The following is a 15,207-nucleotide window of genomic DNA, read 5'->3' as shown; positions in this document are numbered from 1 at the left end:
AATTGGTCTGCAGAGAAGGTAGGGAGACATTCAGGGACATTCAGTGTGAGAGAGTGTGAGTGAAAGAGCCCACAGATTTCAGACAAAAATTCTGAGCTTTGTGACCTCATTTTCAGAGATTCTTCCGAATTGACGTATAAATCCGATAGGTCTGCTATCAGATGAGCTTAAGACTGTCTATATATATATATATATATATATATATATATATATATATATATAATCTTACATTCACTCTTTTCAGCAATTTTAAAAAAATGGAAATTATGTTGTTATACTATATTAATTATTTTTTACTACAATGACCTGATTGGAATACTACAATATCATTTTGGTTATTCTAATTTATTACTTATTTCAATATTCTAGTTGTTATTGATGTGAATACTTTGGACAATAGTTTCAGTAATGGAGTGCAACCACTGACACATTTTTTGGAAATATAGCCATCAGTCTGGACCATCCTGGTAAACTTAGGATTGTTTGCAGTTATGCAAAGGACTAACTAAGGTCTGAAACTATACTTATGCCTGGAATCAATAATTGTATAATATAACACTCAATTATTGTGTAGTAAAGACAACCATTAGCATCATGGTACAGAATAAATGGAAGGCAAACAAAAGAACTTACAATTTCATCTCTTTTATCACTATAAAGGAAAAACTTTGTTCCTCGTAGTTCAGTCCAATACTTTATTTCCTGGGGAAAAAAATACCGGATTTAGTTGTTTAGCTAAGTAAGGATGAAAACTGCTTAAGAGAGATCAACAGATCCTATTATACCTGTACAAAAATGAGTCTATATGCTAGCTAAAATACCATTTTTTTTTTACACAAACAAATCAGCTATAAATTTGCTGCTTCAATATGTACTGCCCATCTCCTCTGCTTTGTCTACAATCCTTGGATTACTCTAAAACCACCAGCCATGTGAAACCACAGAACATTTGAAAGAATATTTGGAGAACCAACAACTTGATACAGTAGGTGTGGATGTAGAGTGTCAACAATGCCACTTTATGCACCTTAGGAAGCAAGATAAAATATTAACATCAAAAAGATATTATATTACAGTCATTATAGGTGTAGAAGGGATCAACATGAACTGACCTAACTAAAGAACATTTAGCCTGCCTGGCAAAGCCTTTTTAAATGAAATTACAGTCTGTTGAAACATATATCAAATACCGTATTGGTCCAATTATAGGCCGCACCCCCTTACAGTTTTGTGTTATTTTAAAGAAACATTTATTTTTTAAGAAAAAAATACACATTAGTGGAATGGTAAAACAGCATTTTACCTAATGAACAGGAATACATGTGTTTATGCAGTTAGTCTTACTTTTGACAGGGTATGTTATATACAAACAGAAATGTGGAAAACCAATAGCCATTTTAAGGTCCCCCCTTAATCCACTCTGCCCCTAGATATGCCAATCTGCCCCCCTTCAGACCAATGCTTTCCCAGACATGCCACCAGACTCCCTGGTGTCTAGTGAGGGTACCCGGTGGACGTCTGCGTGATTTGCGCAGACAACCTATGCTTCTGCCTGCCACTTTTGCAGGGTGTCAGGGTTTTCACCCTTCCCCGGCTCCTCTTGCATCTCACATACCTCAACTGTGATATTAACTCCTTATTACTTTCCTGGTTTCCTGATGATTAGCTAGCCCCTCCCTGCTAGAGTCTGGCAATTTAAACAGCAACACATCAGTCCCTCATTGCCCTTGTGTTGGTCTCAAACTCTCCAAGTGCAATATCAGTTTGACCTCTGGTATCCTGACCTCGGCTTGGGTTATATGGAGAGCCAGCTACAATCTAAAGACCACAGGCATCTACATACCAGATATGTGTTTACTGGTGTAATTTTTAAGAAAAGTTAAGAATAAGATAAAATAAACAATAAGAAATTTAACGGCAGTTGTCTGGTTAATGAAATCTTTAAAAATGTGAAAATCTGGAAAAAGAGTATCTTAGCTATAGTATTGGAGGAGGCTTTAAAAGATCACTAGCCAGTAAAGCCAGAGCCCTAAAAGAAGCTCCCGCTCCCACATAAAATATAGTTTTGGTCCCGTCATTATGCCCATTCAGTTATGAAAGGGCCTTCCAAGCTATAATTATGACTATTGAAGCCTCGATACTTATCATGACAACTGTGCTGCTGGACACAAGGTTGACCAAATGCTATTAAGAACTGTATTTATTTTTGCACAATGTTCTGAAAAAATATCTTACTTTTAGCACCTTCAAAATAAACATTTTTTAGGTAACCTACAAATCCATTACAATGTATTTATATTTAGTCTCACAATGTTAGCTGCAGAAGCCTTAACTTCAAACCTATATAAATGTGGAACCATTGAAATGAATGGAGTGATCAGATCACAGAGGACTGTCAACTTTTTTTTTGCAGGAAAGTAGCCAGTCGAAATTTAGGTGTACTGAATATTAGTGATGGGAAGTTCGGATCATTAAAGTGAATCGGATCATTTCGATTCGTTCACTGAAATGATCCGATTCATGATCCGAATCTTCGGATCACTCAGTGTGCCTGCACGGAGTTACTGTTTTCCAGTAACTCCGTGCAGGCACACTAACGATTGGCCCCGCCCCTTTCATTATGAATCCTCCCCCCTGCCTCCAGTGATGTCAATGAAGGCAGAGAGTCGTTCAAAGATTCGGATCTTACAGGGATCCGAATCTTACAGTGATCCGGATCACTGTAAGATCCGGATCATTGTAAGATCCGGATCATTGTAAGATCCGGATCTTTGAACGACTCTCTGCCTTCATTGGCATTCTAATCATTCAGAGAATATCACCATACTGTTATAAATAATACATTAATAATCACTGCCCCCAGGATTTACATTCCCCTTTACCTGCAACTGCACCTTAAGCTAACTTTATTAAATTAATTAAATTAACCCTCACCATTAAATTAACCTTAAACACCCCATCAACCATGACTGCCCCTAAAATTAACCCTTAACACCCCATCAACCATGACTGCCCCTAAAATTAACCCTTAACACCCCATTAAGCATAACTGCCCCTAAATTAACCCTAAACACCCCGTTAAGCATAACTGCCCCCAAATTAACCCTAAACACCCCATTAAGCATAACTGCCCCTAAATTATGCTTAAACACCCCATTAAGCATAACTGCCCCTAAATTAACACTAAAGACCCTTCAACCATACCAATTTATTAGGTAATTTATCTGGAGTACATGCAATTAATTTAGGGGCAGTTATGGTTAATGGAGTATTTAGGGTTAATTTCAGGGGCCGTTATGGTTAATGGGGTCTTTAGGGTTAATTTCAGAGGCCGTTATGGTTAATGGGATCTTTACGGTTAATTTCAGGCGCAGTTATGGTTGATGGGGTATAAGGGTTAATTTTATGCTGATGACTGAGGGTTAATTTAATAAAGTTAACTGTAGGTGCAGTTATAGGTAAAGGGGGGCCAAGTCAGGGGAATCTAAATCCTGGGGGCAGTGTGAACATTATTAATGTATTTATTTATAAAAGTATGGTATCAGTAATATTCTCTGAATGATTCGAATCTCTGTAAGATTCGGATCCTTGTAAGATCCGGATCCCTGTAAGATTCGAATCATTCGACTCTTCGGATCATTCGACTCTTCGGATCATTCGACTCTTCGGATCATTCGACTCTTTGAACGACTCTCTGACTCTATGAGTCATCGTTCCTGTGTGAATTAATGAGCTGTAACCTGACCCCAGAGTCTGTGTCTGAGTGCTCTGCAGATGACTCACAGCTCTAGGATCAGGTTACAGCTGCATGATTCACAGACTGAACCGCTACAAATGAATCGTTCAGTCTAGTGAACCGATTCATCCGGATCACTAAAAAGAACCGGATCAAATGAACGATTCGTTCATGATCCGGACATCACTACTGAATATTAGCATTCACTAAAGACAGTGACAAAACATGATTACACACATAGTCTGAAAGTTGTCATGCAGGTTTATAATATGTTAATGTCAGTTGTATTGTTTTTTTTTATCATTCTTTATTGAATTTTTACAAAAGTATCAAAAAGGACAAAAACAGTGAAATACATATGATACGTCAGATTAACAACATAGAAAAATGTACATACACATTCATACATGAATATTTGTTATATTCCATTAAGACTCATAGCATTAAAGAATAATAATTTTAAATATTCAAACACTCAGTGTTTCCTTGGGGAAAGGGGGGAGATCATAAATTATCGGGGCCGAAGTAGATCTAATAAAAAGGCCATGTTGTATTGTTATTGTTACTGTCCACTCTATGAACTAGTGCTCTTTAAATAAAATGTAAAACTATAATGCTTCTACTTTCATTTCCTTTCCAAAATCTACTTTCATTGGTATATCTATAGAAAATTGCCTACATTTGCTGTGAATTGTGATCTGATCATTTGCTAAAGTGGTGTGGTGTTTGAGCACCTTGGTGGAACAATGGTTTGGGAAGAGGAACCATTAGAGGAACAAAGCAGAAGATCAATCTGGGAAGATTTACTACATGCAATGATCAGGTAAAATGTGATATACAAAGAGGAAGTGATACCCAATCATAAGATTATTGTACAGATAATCTGGTTCATGCTATTCACTAAATAACCTGTTCTTAGAAACTGAACAATATGACTGAAGCAACAACAGGGAAATGCATTAATAGGAAAAAAGGCGGGTTATGGCAACAATATTCCGGTTCTTCATTAACAAATAATTTATTCGTTCTGAGAGTACAAAGCAAAGCTTTACACATAACAAAGTCTGTATTATTCTCATGTCATACTGTGGTCTAGCTCAAACCATACAGGTTTCGGTACGACTAGTGAGCCAATACATTTTCATTAGACTGAAGAATAATTGCACGACAAGAGGAAAGTGCATAGTTGACACTTTACATTTGCTGTGTTAAATGGAATGTAAAGTGATAAAGGAAGTATTAAATCATTTCAAATAGTTTGTGTAGGAACAGTCATTACAGAAAAATGTAATCTGCATTATCTTAACTCTGATGTACTTTGACTTTTGCTCTTAAGAGCTATGTCTATAACTACTAGTCTTTAGTATTTGATTAAAAGTGCATAATCACATTACATTCAAATATTTCCCTATTGCTCCAATAAGCTTTGGCTTTGGACATATGTAAACATTGGCAACCCATTCAGATGCTGCAGGACCTACAAATGACTGTAAGCAACTGCATCACTGAAATATAATAAAGTTGTTTCTTGATTATTATTTTTTTAAATACTTGTCTCCCTTAAAGGAGATACATTTAATTTAAATTCAGATATATTTACATAACTTTATTAGATGAGCAAATGTGCCTTTATAGATAAAGATTCTAATGAGGAAGCCAATGTAGCAGTGGATCAGGAATCAGGAAACATGTGTTTCAATGCTACTGTGCATTACCAGGGCTCTCAGAATGTCTCTTTCTGTTGTCTAGTATCAAATGATCGACGTATATCACATTGGTCAATATATTCTTTCAACTGTGCATTCCTGGCCAGTAACCACTCTCCTTGGCTCTCCGTAGACATCCTTCCACACAGAAATGTGAAGAATGCATCCGAGACATAATATCCGCTCGGAGATCTGATGGAATAACTACTCGCTCACCTTTGAATAGAACACCATCCTGTACACTCAGTTCATCACGTATGTGGTAAAATGGCAAAGCTTCCAGGGGTACCTGCTCCTTTGCATGAGGCCATCCACTTAACACAATTTGCTTCATTGCTTGTAAAGTCTTGTCTTTATCCGTGCTTTGTTGTATAGCATCCAGTCTCCTGTTTGAGATGGGTAGACATTGGATCATGTTTACAGTTTCAATCTGGTGCTCCACCGAGCCCTCCATGGAACCTTCTTTTAGAAAATCTCTACTCAATGTGTCTGCCACTGCCAGAGACTTCCCCGGGCAGTAACTGATAAATGCATCATACATCTGAAGCCGTAACATCATACACTGAAGACGTCTGGGTGCTTTAAGTAAGCGTTTCTTCATAATGCTTTCAAGGGGCTTATGGTCCGATTGTACAGCTACTGTCCAAATGTGAATCGGTGGGATTGCTAACAACTCCTTCTCTATCTGCGCATAACCTTGCTCTGTCTCCGTCATTGCGCTGCTTGCAAAAGCTATTGGTTGTTTACCTTGCATAAGCACTGCTCCCAGATCTTTCTCTAATGCATCACATTGTAGTTCTAATGGTTCATCTGGGTTATACAATTTAAGTACAGGTGCACTGCTGATTTTTTATTTAATCTGCTGAAATGCCTCTTTCTGCACCTCAGTCCGTTCCCATACTGCATTCTTTTGGCTTAGCTGTCACAGTGGTTCACCTGCACCAGAGATGTTCTCAGAAAACCTTGAGAGATAGTTTACCATCCCCAAAAATATCTGTACTCGTTTAACATCCAAAGGTCTGGGCATTTAAGTAATGGCTTTTACCTTGCTTGGGTCTGCTTGAAGTCCCTTGGCTGACAATAAGTGTACAATATACGGCACTTCAGCTTTTCTTAACTGGAATTTTGCTGGATTTAGTTTGATGTGTCTTTCTCTACAACATTCTAGCAACTTTTTATCATGATCTTGAATGGCTTCGGCCTCGGCATCTCCTTCTCCTACAATCAGAATATCATCTGCAATTATCCGGATACCTGGTAGCCCTTCCAATGCATGATTTATTTTTCGCTGGAACATTTCTGAGGCAGGGCTGATACCCATAGGCATTCGAATCCAGCAGTATTGACCAAAAGGGGTAGAAAAAGTAGTTTAATAGCTTCTAATTCAATATGCCAAAATCCACTCTTTAAATCTTTGCTCTTGCTAGATCTGGTAGTATGTCATCAATTGTTGGCAAAGGATAATGGCTCAGTTTTAAAGCCTTGTTCAAAGGCTTAGGGTTGATGCAAATTCTTAACGACAAAGGAACCTTTCTTTTTGGAAATATATGATTGGCTTTACCGCACCCTCTACATTGTTGTCCAAATGCCGGGCATTTCTCTTTCAGTCTCTCATGACGATTCCCACAATATATGCACTGTATCATCTTGTCTGGAGTCATTGATATTCCGCTTTGGCCCTTCCTAAGGGTGTACCTTGTTTCCATCCCATGGACTGACACTGCACTGGCACCGGAACCCTCTAGAAGCTGCACCCTTGCTTTAGACAGCATATTTCCAGTGTTAAATCCACTTCTCTCAATAGGCATTCTCTGAGTTTAGAGTCCCTTGTGCCACATACAATCATGTTCCTTATTAATAAGTCTCTGATATTACCAAAGTTGCAAGTGGCTGCCAGTGTACGCAGCTCTGTGGCATACGCATCTATTCCTTCCTCTTCCCTCTGATTCCGTGAAAAAAAATGATATCTTTCCACAGTCTCATTTTGCTTTGGCTCACAATAATCATCAAATACTTTCATTAGCTGTGCTAGTGAGGGAGCTGCCACTCCTGGGAGAAGGGTGTCATTGTCTCTCTGCCTTTGTTCCCAAGAAAGTACAGGAACAGTTTTACCTTCAGCTCCTCTGGTTTGCCAGTCATGGTTAGGTCTGTGTATATGATAATTTCTTATTTCCATTTTTTCCATGACTGAGACAGATTCCTTACCTGAAAATCCAGCAGACCTGGTGGTTTTAGATCATATGTTCTTTTAGTATAGTGCTCAAATAACATCTGCTACCACCATGTTTCAATGTTAGTGTGCATTAACAGGGCTCTCAGACTCTAACTGCAGTGTTCTAATGAACACAGATCTTCTTAAAACATACTGTATAAACTTCAACTCTAACTTATACTCAGTGTACATGTGACTTATGTGTACTGAGAGTTCTTTGCCATGAGGTGCCATGTTGAACTTCCAGTGACCAGTATGAGAGAGTATGAAAGTGATAACACCAAATTTAACACACCTGCTCCCCCATTCACTCCTGAGACCTTGTAACACTATAGTCACATGACACCGGGGAGGGGAAATGGCTAATTGGGCCCAATTTGCACATTTCCCCTTAGGGGTGTACTCACTTTTGTTGCCAAGGTGTTAGACATTAATGGCTGTGTGTTGAGTTATTTTGAGGGGACAGCAAATTTACACTGTTATATAGGCTGTACACTTACTACTTTACATTGTAGCAGAGCGTCATTTCTTTAATGTTGTCACATGAAAAGATATAATAAAAATGTAAGGGGTGTACTCACTTTTGTGAGATACTGTAACTTCATCCTGGTTAACTACAGTGCAACACATAATAAACGTCCCCCCTGGAACCAAGATTCCTAGAAAAACCCACTTTGATTATATGTAACTTAGAGCATGATACTTTTTACATATGCTCATATTGTCATTAAGGTATTTTATTTTGCATGCTATGTTTAAAATAAACATACTATGGTTTTACATACTTACATAATAACGATCATCTGTTCCTGAGCAGGTCTAAAAATTACTTACGCTTTGTCAGAGCAATCACAAGTCAGTCTTCTAATTTATCTGGGACTAAAAAATGGAAAGGGCAAAGAATCGAGTGATTCACAAGGATCCCTGCATTGGAGGCAAAAGTCCCACTTTTTCCTACTGCCAATGCTATCATGCAAGCCATTTCTGGTCTCCCTGCTGCCACAGGACACACTGTATGGACTAATGTGGCATCAACCAGGTTTACCGACCAGCATAAGAACATTGCATGGATAGCCATTTAGAGAGGCTTCCCCATAAGGACATTTAGGTAAGCCAGTGGGTGAGCAGAAATAGACACTGCCCACAGTGCGGAGTGGAGGAAGAGACATCTCTTCATTTTTTCTGGCTTTGCTCTTTTGCAAAAACTTTGTTGAGAGCCCTGTAACTCAATGGGTGCTACTGTAGATAATTGCTACTATGTGAAGGATGCTTAATGGTTGCTACACTGACTGGTGTTGAGGAGAGAGCAGGTTTCAGTCCAAGGCTGCAGCAGGGTAATCCACAACTTGTTAAGGGGCTACTTTGTTATGGATAGTCTAGATTAGAACCACTCCTCTCCTGGTCCACTCACCTATTTAACCCTCTCATTAACCCATCTCACCCCCAAGCCCACACCTTGCACCCACAACACCACCTCATATCCCCAGGTCTGTTTCTGATAAATTAAGCCACATTTATGCACTTTGCCTGGATGTGTCATTGTAAATTTACTGTTATTGCATAACCTGACATTATAGTACAACTGGGGTTTTTACTGTGCATCATTTATCTAAAATAAGTAGATTACAAAACCATATTTAAAATCTTGGTATATCCCTGACCATCCACTGGAACAAAAAAACATGTCCCTCTATGGGCAGCTGATATTTTGAGGGGTTATGAGGGATATTTTGTTTTTTTTCAAAAGGGATAGGCTTCCACGCTGCACTCTGTCCAATACTATTCATAGAATATGCAGTGTTAGTAGAATTTTTATTGTATATTAACATAATACAAAAAGTATGTTCATATTTGTTTTCTGATTTTGTACATTGGTTTGTGATTTTTTGTTCTTAAATCACTCCAAATGCTAAACTGTGGGAGAATTCAAGACAAGGAAATAAAGTCACTCAGTTTACATTTGGGTGGATACTGTATTTCACCTACTCATTAATTAATATCATAAGTAGAACTGATAATGAGTTTGTTTACAAGGTTATTTCTTGCATACTGTTCGTTTTCTTGAAATTGCAATCAAACATTTCACCTTGATCTAAAGGCTTGTATTAATCCCAACCATGTATTTCTACTATAGCCCTACACTTCCTCAGGCTACGGAACTCTATTTTCATCTTCAGATAGGGGAGCAAGTAGGAGAGAATTGATTCTATTTACTACTCACCATGACCCTGTACGTTCCACTCTAGCCCTATCCTCACTTGTGGCTGTGCCCACCTCTTTAACCTCCTTCCCGCCTCTTACAGGGGCAGATTCTGTGTGACAGCTCTAAGACATTCTAAGATACGCTTCAATTCAATAGAGTAAAACAAACCTCCAATGGACATAAATGGCCTATGTGCATACAACGGTAGTGTTTATGTTTAATATTAAAGGTAGACTCCACCATTTGTAATGTATAGTATGCTTTATGAAGGCAAATGTAGTGCTTCCATTGGGTTATAATGGTTTTTATACTGTTTTGCTGGTAAAATACTAGAACTACTTTTACACTGAATAATGGTTGAAAATAATCTACTTTGGTAATCTCTGGCTCAAGAGATTAAACTTTATATGCCACCTCATAGGGGAACCATGTGTATCAACAATATGAAAAATAAAGCGTGATATGTGGATTCCTTTACTGAACCAAAATATATATTCCGGTGGGTAGTCAAGCTAAATTAGACATTCCAGTCTGCAAATCTAATCATAAATGTTTGTTACAGAAGTTACTTTTTTATGGGCACTAATGACTAAAACAATATTAACATAATCCAACAAAACAAATGTATCCTATAAATTTACAAGAAATTATAATTGTTTTATATCCCTATTTATATGTTGCTTACCAAACAAAACACAAATCTGTCGTTTGCAATCTACTAAAAACAGTACAAAGCGTAAAATGTATTGGATTGCTTCCATCTGAAGGTTTCTGTGTACCTTGAACTACTGAAAGAGAGGAAGCATGGGGAGTACTACGTTGATTGCTATGAGGAAGGTTACACTTTGCACCGAAATCACTTTTTATACTTATGGACAAATGTGTCTTTGTAGATCACATATAAAATAATCTTTAAACATGTTTGTGAAACATAACCACCTATAAACCTTGGCTGCTTATCATTATTTCCAACAAGTGATAAAACTCTGCAGGAAAAGCTAAGCACACAGGTATATCTTATCACGGTCAGTCAAGTTTGATCATCTGCAAGAAGCATAGCGATGAAACAGAAAGTTTGGACATCAACTGGAACAGCTGGACCAGCAGGAAAAGTATGCTGTCAAACCTGGAAAATTGTTGTCTATGTTAATTAATTTAAATCTAATGGAACATCAATTACATATAATCACAAACAACATGCTTAGGAGTGCTTTAGCAATATTTGAAGCGCTGGCTTCAACCTGGGTGGAGCTTCTTCCACTATAACATTTACCATGACTAAACACCTATAACATGTAATTTTAGCCTGTCAGTCTCAGAATTGTCTAGTAGATATTAGGCTAAAAAATGTATCTTGGTTCTCATAAACACATTTCATAAATTACCTAAAATAAGCAGTCTTGGTTAAGATGTTTTTGTGTGTACTGTACATAATAAAAAACAGATTAAATAAATAAAAACCTGGTGATGAGTATTCATGGGAATGCCAAAAATGACAGTTACAAAAAACAAATATAAGTTAAAATGTATAGTTATTGTAAAAATATAGCCGTACACAGCTGCTAATGCTGTTGCTTAGACTCTTACCTTGGACTTGGAACGTTTAATCCACAGAAAGCCTTCATAGTAAAGAGGCAGTTTAGTTAATTTAGATCTCTGCTCATATATCTTTCTAGGAGCTGGTGCCGGGAATGCCATGCTGAAAATTGCTTCTTTTTAACTCAAGCTGTGTCAGAATCCAAGAATCACCTTAGCCTCTGATCCTACCTGATCATGCGATAGCGAGAGATTACCTTGGTGGAAAGCAGGTCCACTGCAATGTGCATGAGGAAGTTCTGACAGCATAATAACGTAAAAAAAAAAAAAGTTTAGTAAACTATTTGTGCTCCCTATACTCCTCCCATCTGCATTTCTCTAATAAGGGCGAGGAAGCTGTAGAGAATAGGCATGAAATTAAAGGCTGTTTCTTTGATCAAATTCACCAACACCATGCACAGAATTATACATGAATGCCAAGATACTGACACTGGCAAATTCATAATGCCCTCGGTTTCTATTTAAAGCTAGTGAGCTTATAAAAGTATGAATAATTTGTAAATTAATTACTATTTCAGGTTTTCTACATCAAAGTTTACCAAAGGTTGCCTTTTCAGTAGACTTGGGCACCAGGGGGCTCTTCGTGTTCGTCTTCGTGCTCGTCTTCGGCAAAAAAAAAAACTTTGTATTCCGCGAATATTCGCCTGGTCCTGTCTTCTCTTCGGGCGAATATATTCGCGGACATTCTTCGTGTTCGGGTTTTCTTCGTTTTCCCCGGTTAAGGGGTTAAAATGGGGTTAAAGCCGCTCTGGCGCCAGGAGTTTAAATTTTCGTATGAGCAACTCTATTGGTCGTCAGCAGGGGGCCCGTCTGCCATTGGTTGATGGCAGACGAGCCCCCTGCTGGCGACCAATAGGGTCGCTCGTACAGACTGTTAAACTCCTGGTGCCGTAATTGTCCGGCAGATCCCGCTGGTCTCCCTGTTCTATCATTTACTAACTGATAGAACAGGGAGACCAGTGGGATCTGCCGGGTAAGTTGCAGCATTGGGATTTTAAAAGTCTGTACAAGCGACTCTGTTGGTCGCTCGTACAGACTTTTAGGCTCCTGGTGCTGTAACTTACCCGGCACATCCCACTGGTCTCCCTGTTCTATCAGTTAAATGTCCGTACGAGCGACCAATAAAGTCGTTCGTATGGACATTTAACTGATAGAACAGGGAGACCAGTGGGATGTGCCGGGTAAGTTGCAGCATTGAGGTTTTAATGCTGCAACTTACCACTCTGTTGGTCGGTCGTGCAGACTTTTAAAACCCCAATGCTGCAACTTACCCGGCACATCCCACTGGTCTCCCTCCCTGTTCAATTAATTAAATGTCCGTACGAGCGAACAATAAAGTCGCTAGTATGGACATGTAACTAATGGAACAGGGAGGGAGACCAGTGGCATCGGCAGGGTAAGTTGCAGCATTGAGGTTTTAAAACCCCAATGCTGCAACTTGCCCTGCAGATGCCACTGGTCTTTAACTAATTGAACAGGGAGGGAGACCAGTGGCATCTACAGGGTAAGTTGCAGCATTGAGGTTTTAAAACCCCAATGCTGCAACTTACCCGGCACATCCCACTGGTCTCCCTCCTTGTTCAATTAATTAAATGTCACTGGTCTTTAACTAATTGAACAGGGAGGGAGATCAGTGGCATCGGCAGGGTAAGTTGCAGCATTGGGGTTTTAAAACCCCAATGCTGCAACTTACCCTGCCGATGCCACTGGTCTCCCTCCCTGTTCAATTAGTTAGTCTGTGCCGGGTTAAATGTCCGTATGAGCGACCAATAAAGTCGCTCGTACGGACATTTAACTAATTGAACAGGGAGGGAGACCAGTGGCATCGGCAGGGTAAGTTGCAGCATTGGGGTTTTAAAACCCCAATGCTGCAACTTACCCGGCACATCCCACTGGTCTCCCTCCTTGTTCAATTAGTTAGGGGTTAACTTTGTTTTTTAAAGGGTTAAGGGGCCGTGCAAGTGAGCCTATTGGTCGCTTGCATGGCCCTGTAACATATGGATTTCCGCTCCCGTTAACCCCTTCGATGCTGTGTTAGATAACGCAGCATCGAAGGGGTAAACGGGAGCGGAAATCCATAGGTTCGCTGTCAGGGGTTACAAAGACCGTGCGAGTGAGCCTATTGGTCACCTGCAGGGTCTTCCTCTGGCATCAACCAATTGGTTGATGCCAGAGGAGGTCCCTGTAGGCGACCAATAAGCTCATTCGCACTGCCCTGTAACCCGTGACGGCGAACCTGCGGATTTCCACTTCCGGGAACTGCCGCGAAGCCAAGGTAAGTTAGAAGAGGGGGGGAGAATGGTAGACGAAGACGAAGACAATCACGAAGATCTTCGTGGTGTGTGTCTTCGTCTTCGCCTACGTTTTACCGCCGCCGTCTTCTCTTCGGCGTGTCTTCGGAACGAACACGAAAACGCACTCTTCGTGTTCGTTTCCATGTTCGCCCGAAGACGAATGCACAAGTCTACTTTTCAGTGTTTTTCATTTCTAAAAATGTAAAAGCTATTGTTTAAAATGTATGCATACATTTCATTGAATTACACCGTGTGCAAGTAGGACTTCCACACACCTTGCCACATACACCTGTGTCCTTGCATGGATAACTTTACTACATCTGCAGGGTTCTACCAGTGGGAGCTACCAGAAAACCCCCCACGATTTTGTCCACATTTACTGTATATCTCTGCGGTATGCCTCATCAATAGGCTGTGGGAACACACCTTTTGTCAGGCACCACCGGGATTCAAACCTGCAACCCTGTGGATTCTGGGTTTATCACCTATCCACTACTCCACCAGGTGGATCTTGGATTGCAGTGTCCTTTCTCCCTAATGCTCTTGAAACACCTGCCCCTCGTTTGGTCAATTAAGGCTTAATATAAACCAGGCATCAGCCTAGCCTCATTGCTAGAGCATTGTGTTCCTGGCCCTGTATACTGAGCTACTGCTTTGCTGCATTTGATCTGTCTCCTGTGTATGACTCTTGGCTACGTCAACGATCCAGTTTTGTGTACCAGACCCCGGCGTGTTCCAGGCGTACCTACCTGTCCAGCTGCTTCCAAGCCTTGTGTCCTGCCTGAGAGCTTTTTAAGCTATTAATTAACCAGTGATATGTTTTTCTTTTAGCAAGCAATGAAAATCTCTTATGTTAATGTGTAACTAAAAGTACTTATTACCTACAGTTTCACACATACACTCTAATGATAGATATTTTTGTGGATGGTGATAGTGGTAGCAGAACGGTGACAGATCGAGTGCTAGCGTTGGGCTCCTGGCTTTGAGAGACAGATTGTGGGGGATCAGGTTAGCCCACCCGGGGTGGGGGCAACCGTTGTTGATTGGCGCAAGCACTATGGAGAGGGACGCATAGTTGCGGAATGCTGGTGGGTAGTGTCTGACACACTGGTTAGGGTTAGGCTAAAGTCGGTAGTATTAGTTGGGGTAACTAGAAAGGACTAGGGTCAAGGAAGGGGTCCATCCATCATGCGTGTTACAACGGTTTAACAATATGGTTTTATACAGTGTTTCAATTTGTTTAGTACACTAAAAGTCTCAACTGATGAGTGTATGTTATTTAACAATTGTATATTTAAGTTTACAGAATAGACAGTTGGAACCTTATCGTTCTGTATTAAAATTCTCTTCATCTAGTTTTTATGTCAACAAGATACTGTGTATCATTAATTTGAATGTCATTTTCAAGTATTTTAGCTATACAGTTCTTTTTAACTCACTTACAGTTCTATTTTAACTCA

At 39.7% G+C, this 15,207-nt stretch overlaps 1 protein-coding gene across 1 annotated transcript in view; it reads right to left on the bottom strand.

Annotated features, from left to right (window-relative positions):
• STAP1 (signal transducing adaptor family member 1) overlaps window positions 1-11,555 on the bottom strand; it is a 36,541-nt gene extending 24,986 nt beyond the window's left edge. The window contains exon 1 of the mRNA XM_089496896.1: window positions 11,445-11,555. Coding sequence (XP_089353022.1) covers window positions 11,445-11,555 — 111 coding nt within the window. The remainder of the gene's footprint in view (window positions 1-11,444) is intronic.
• Window positions 11,556-15,207: the final 3,652 nt, after the last annotated feature.

This window comes from Sceloporus occidentalis, unplaced genomic scaffold (genome assembly GCF_023333645.1).
Source record: "Sceloporus occidentalis isolate IW3139 unplaced genomic scaffold, rSceOcc1.0.p SCAF_95, whole genome shotgun sequence".
NCBI lineage: Eukaryota > Metazoa > Chordata > Lepidosauria > Squamata > Phrynosomatidae > Sceloporus > Sceloporus occidentalis.
Note: the sequence above shows the minus strand (reverse complement) of the source record. Positions and strands in the feature narration are given on the sequence as shown.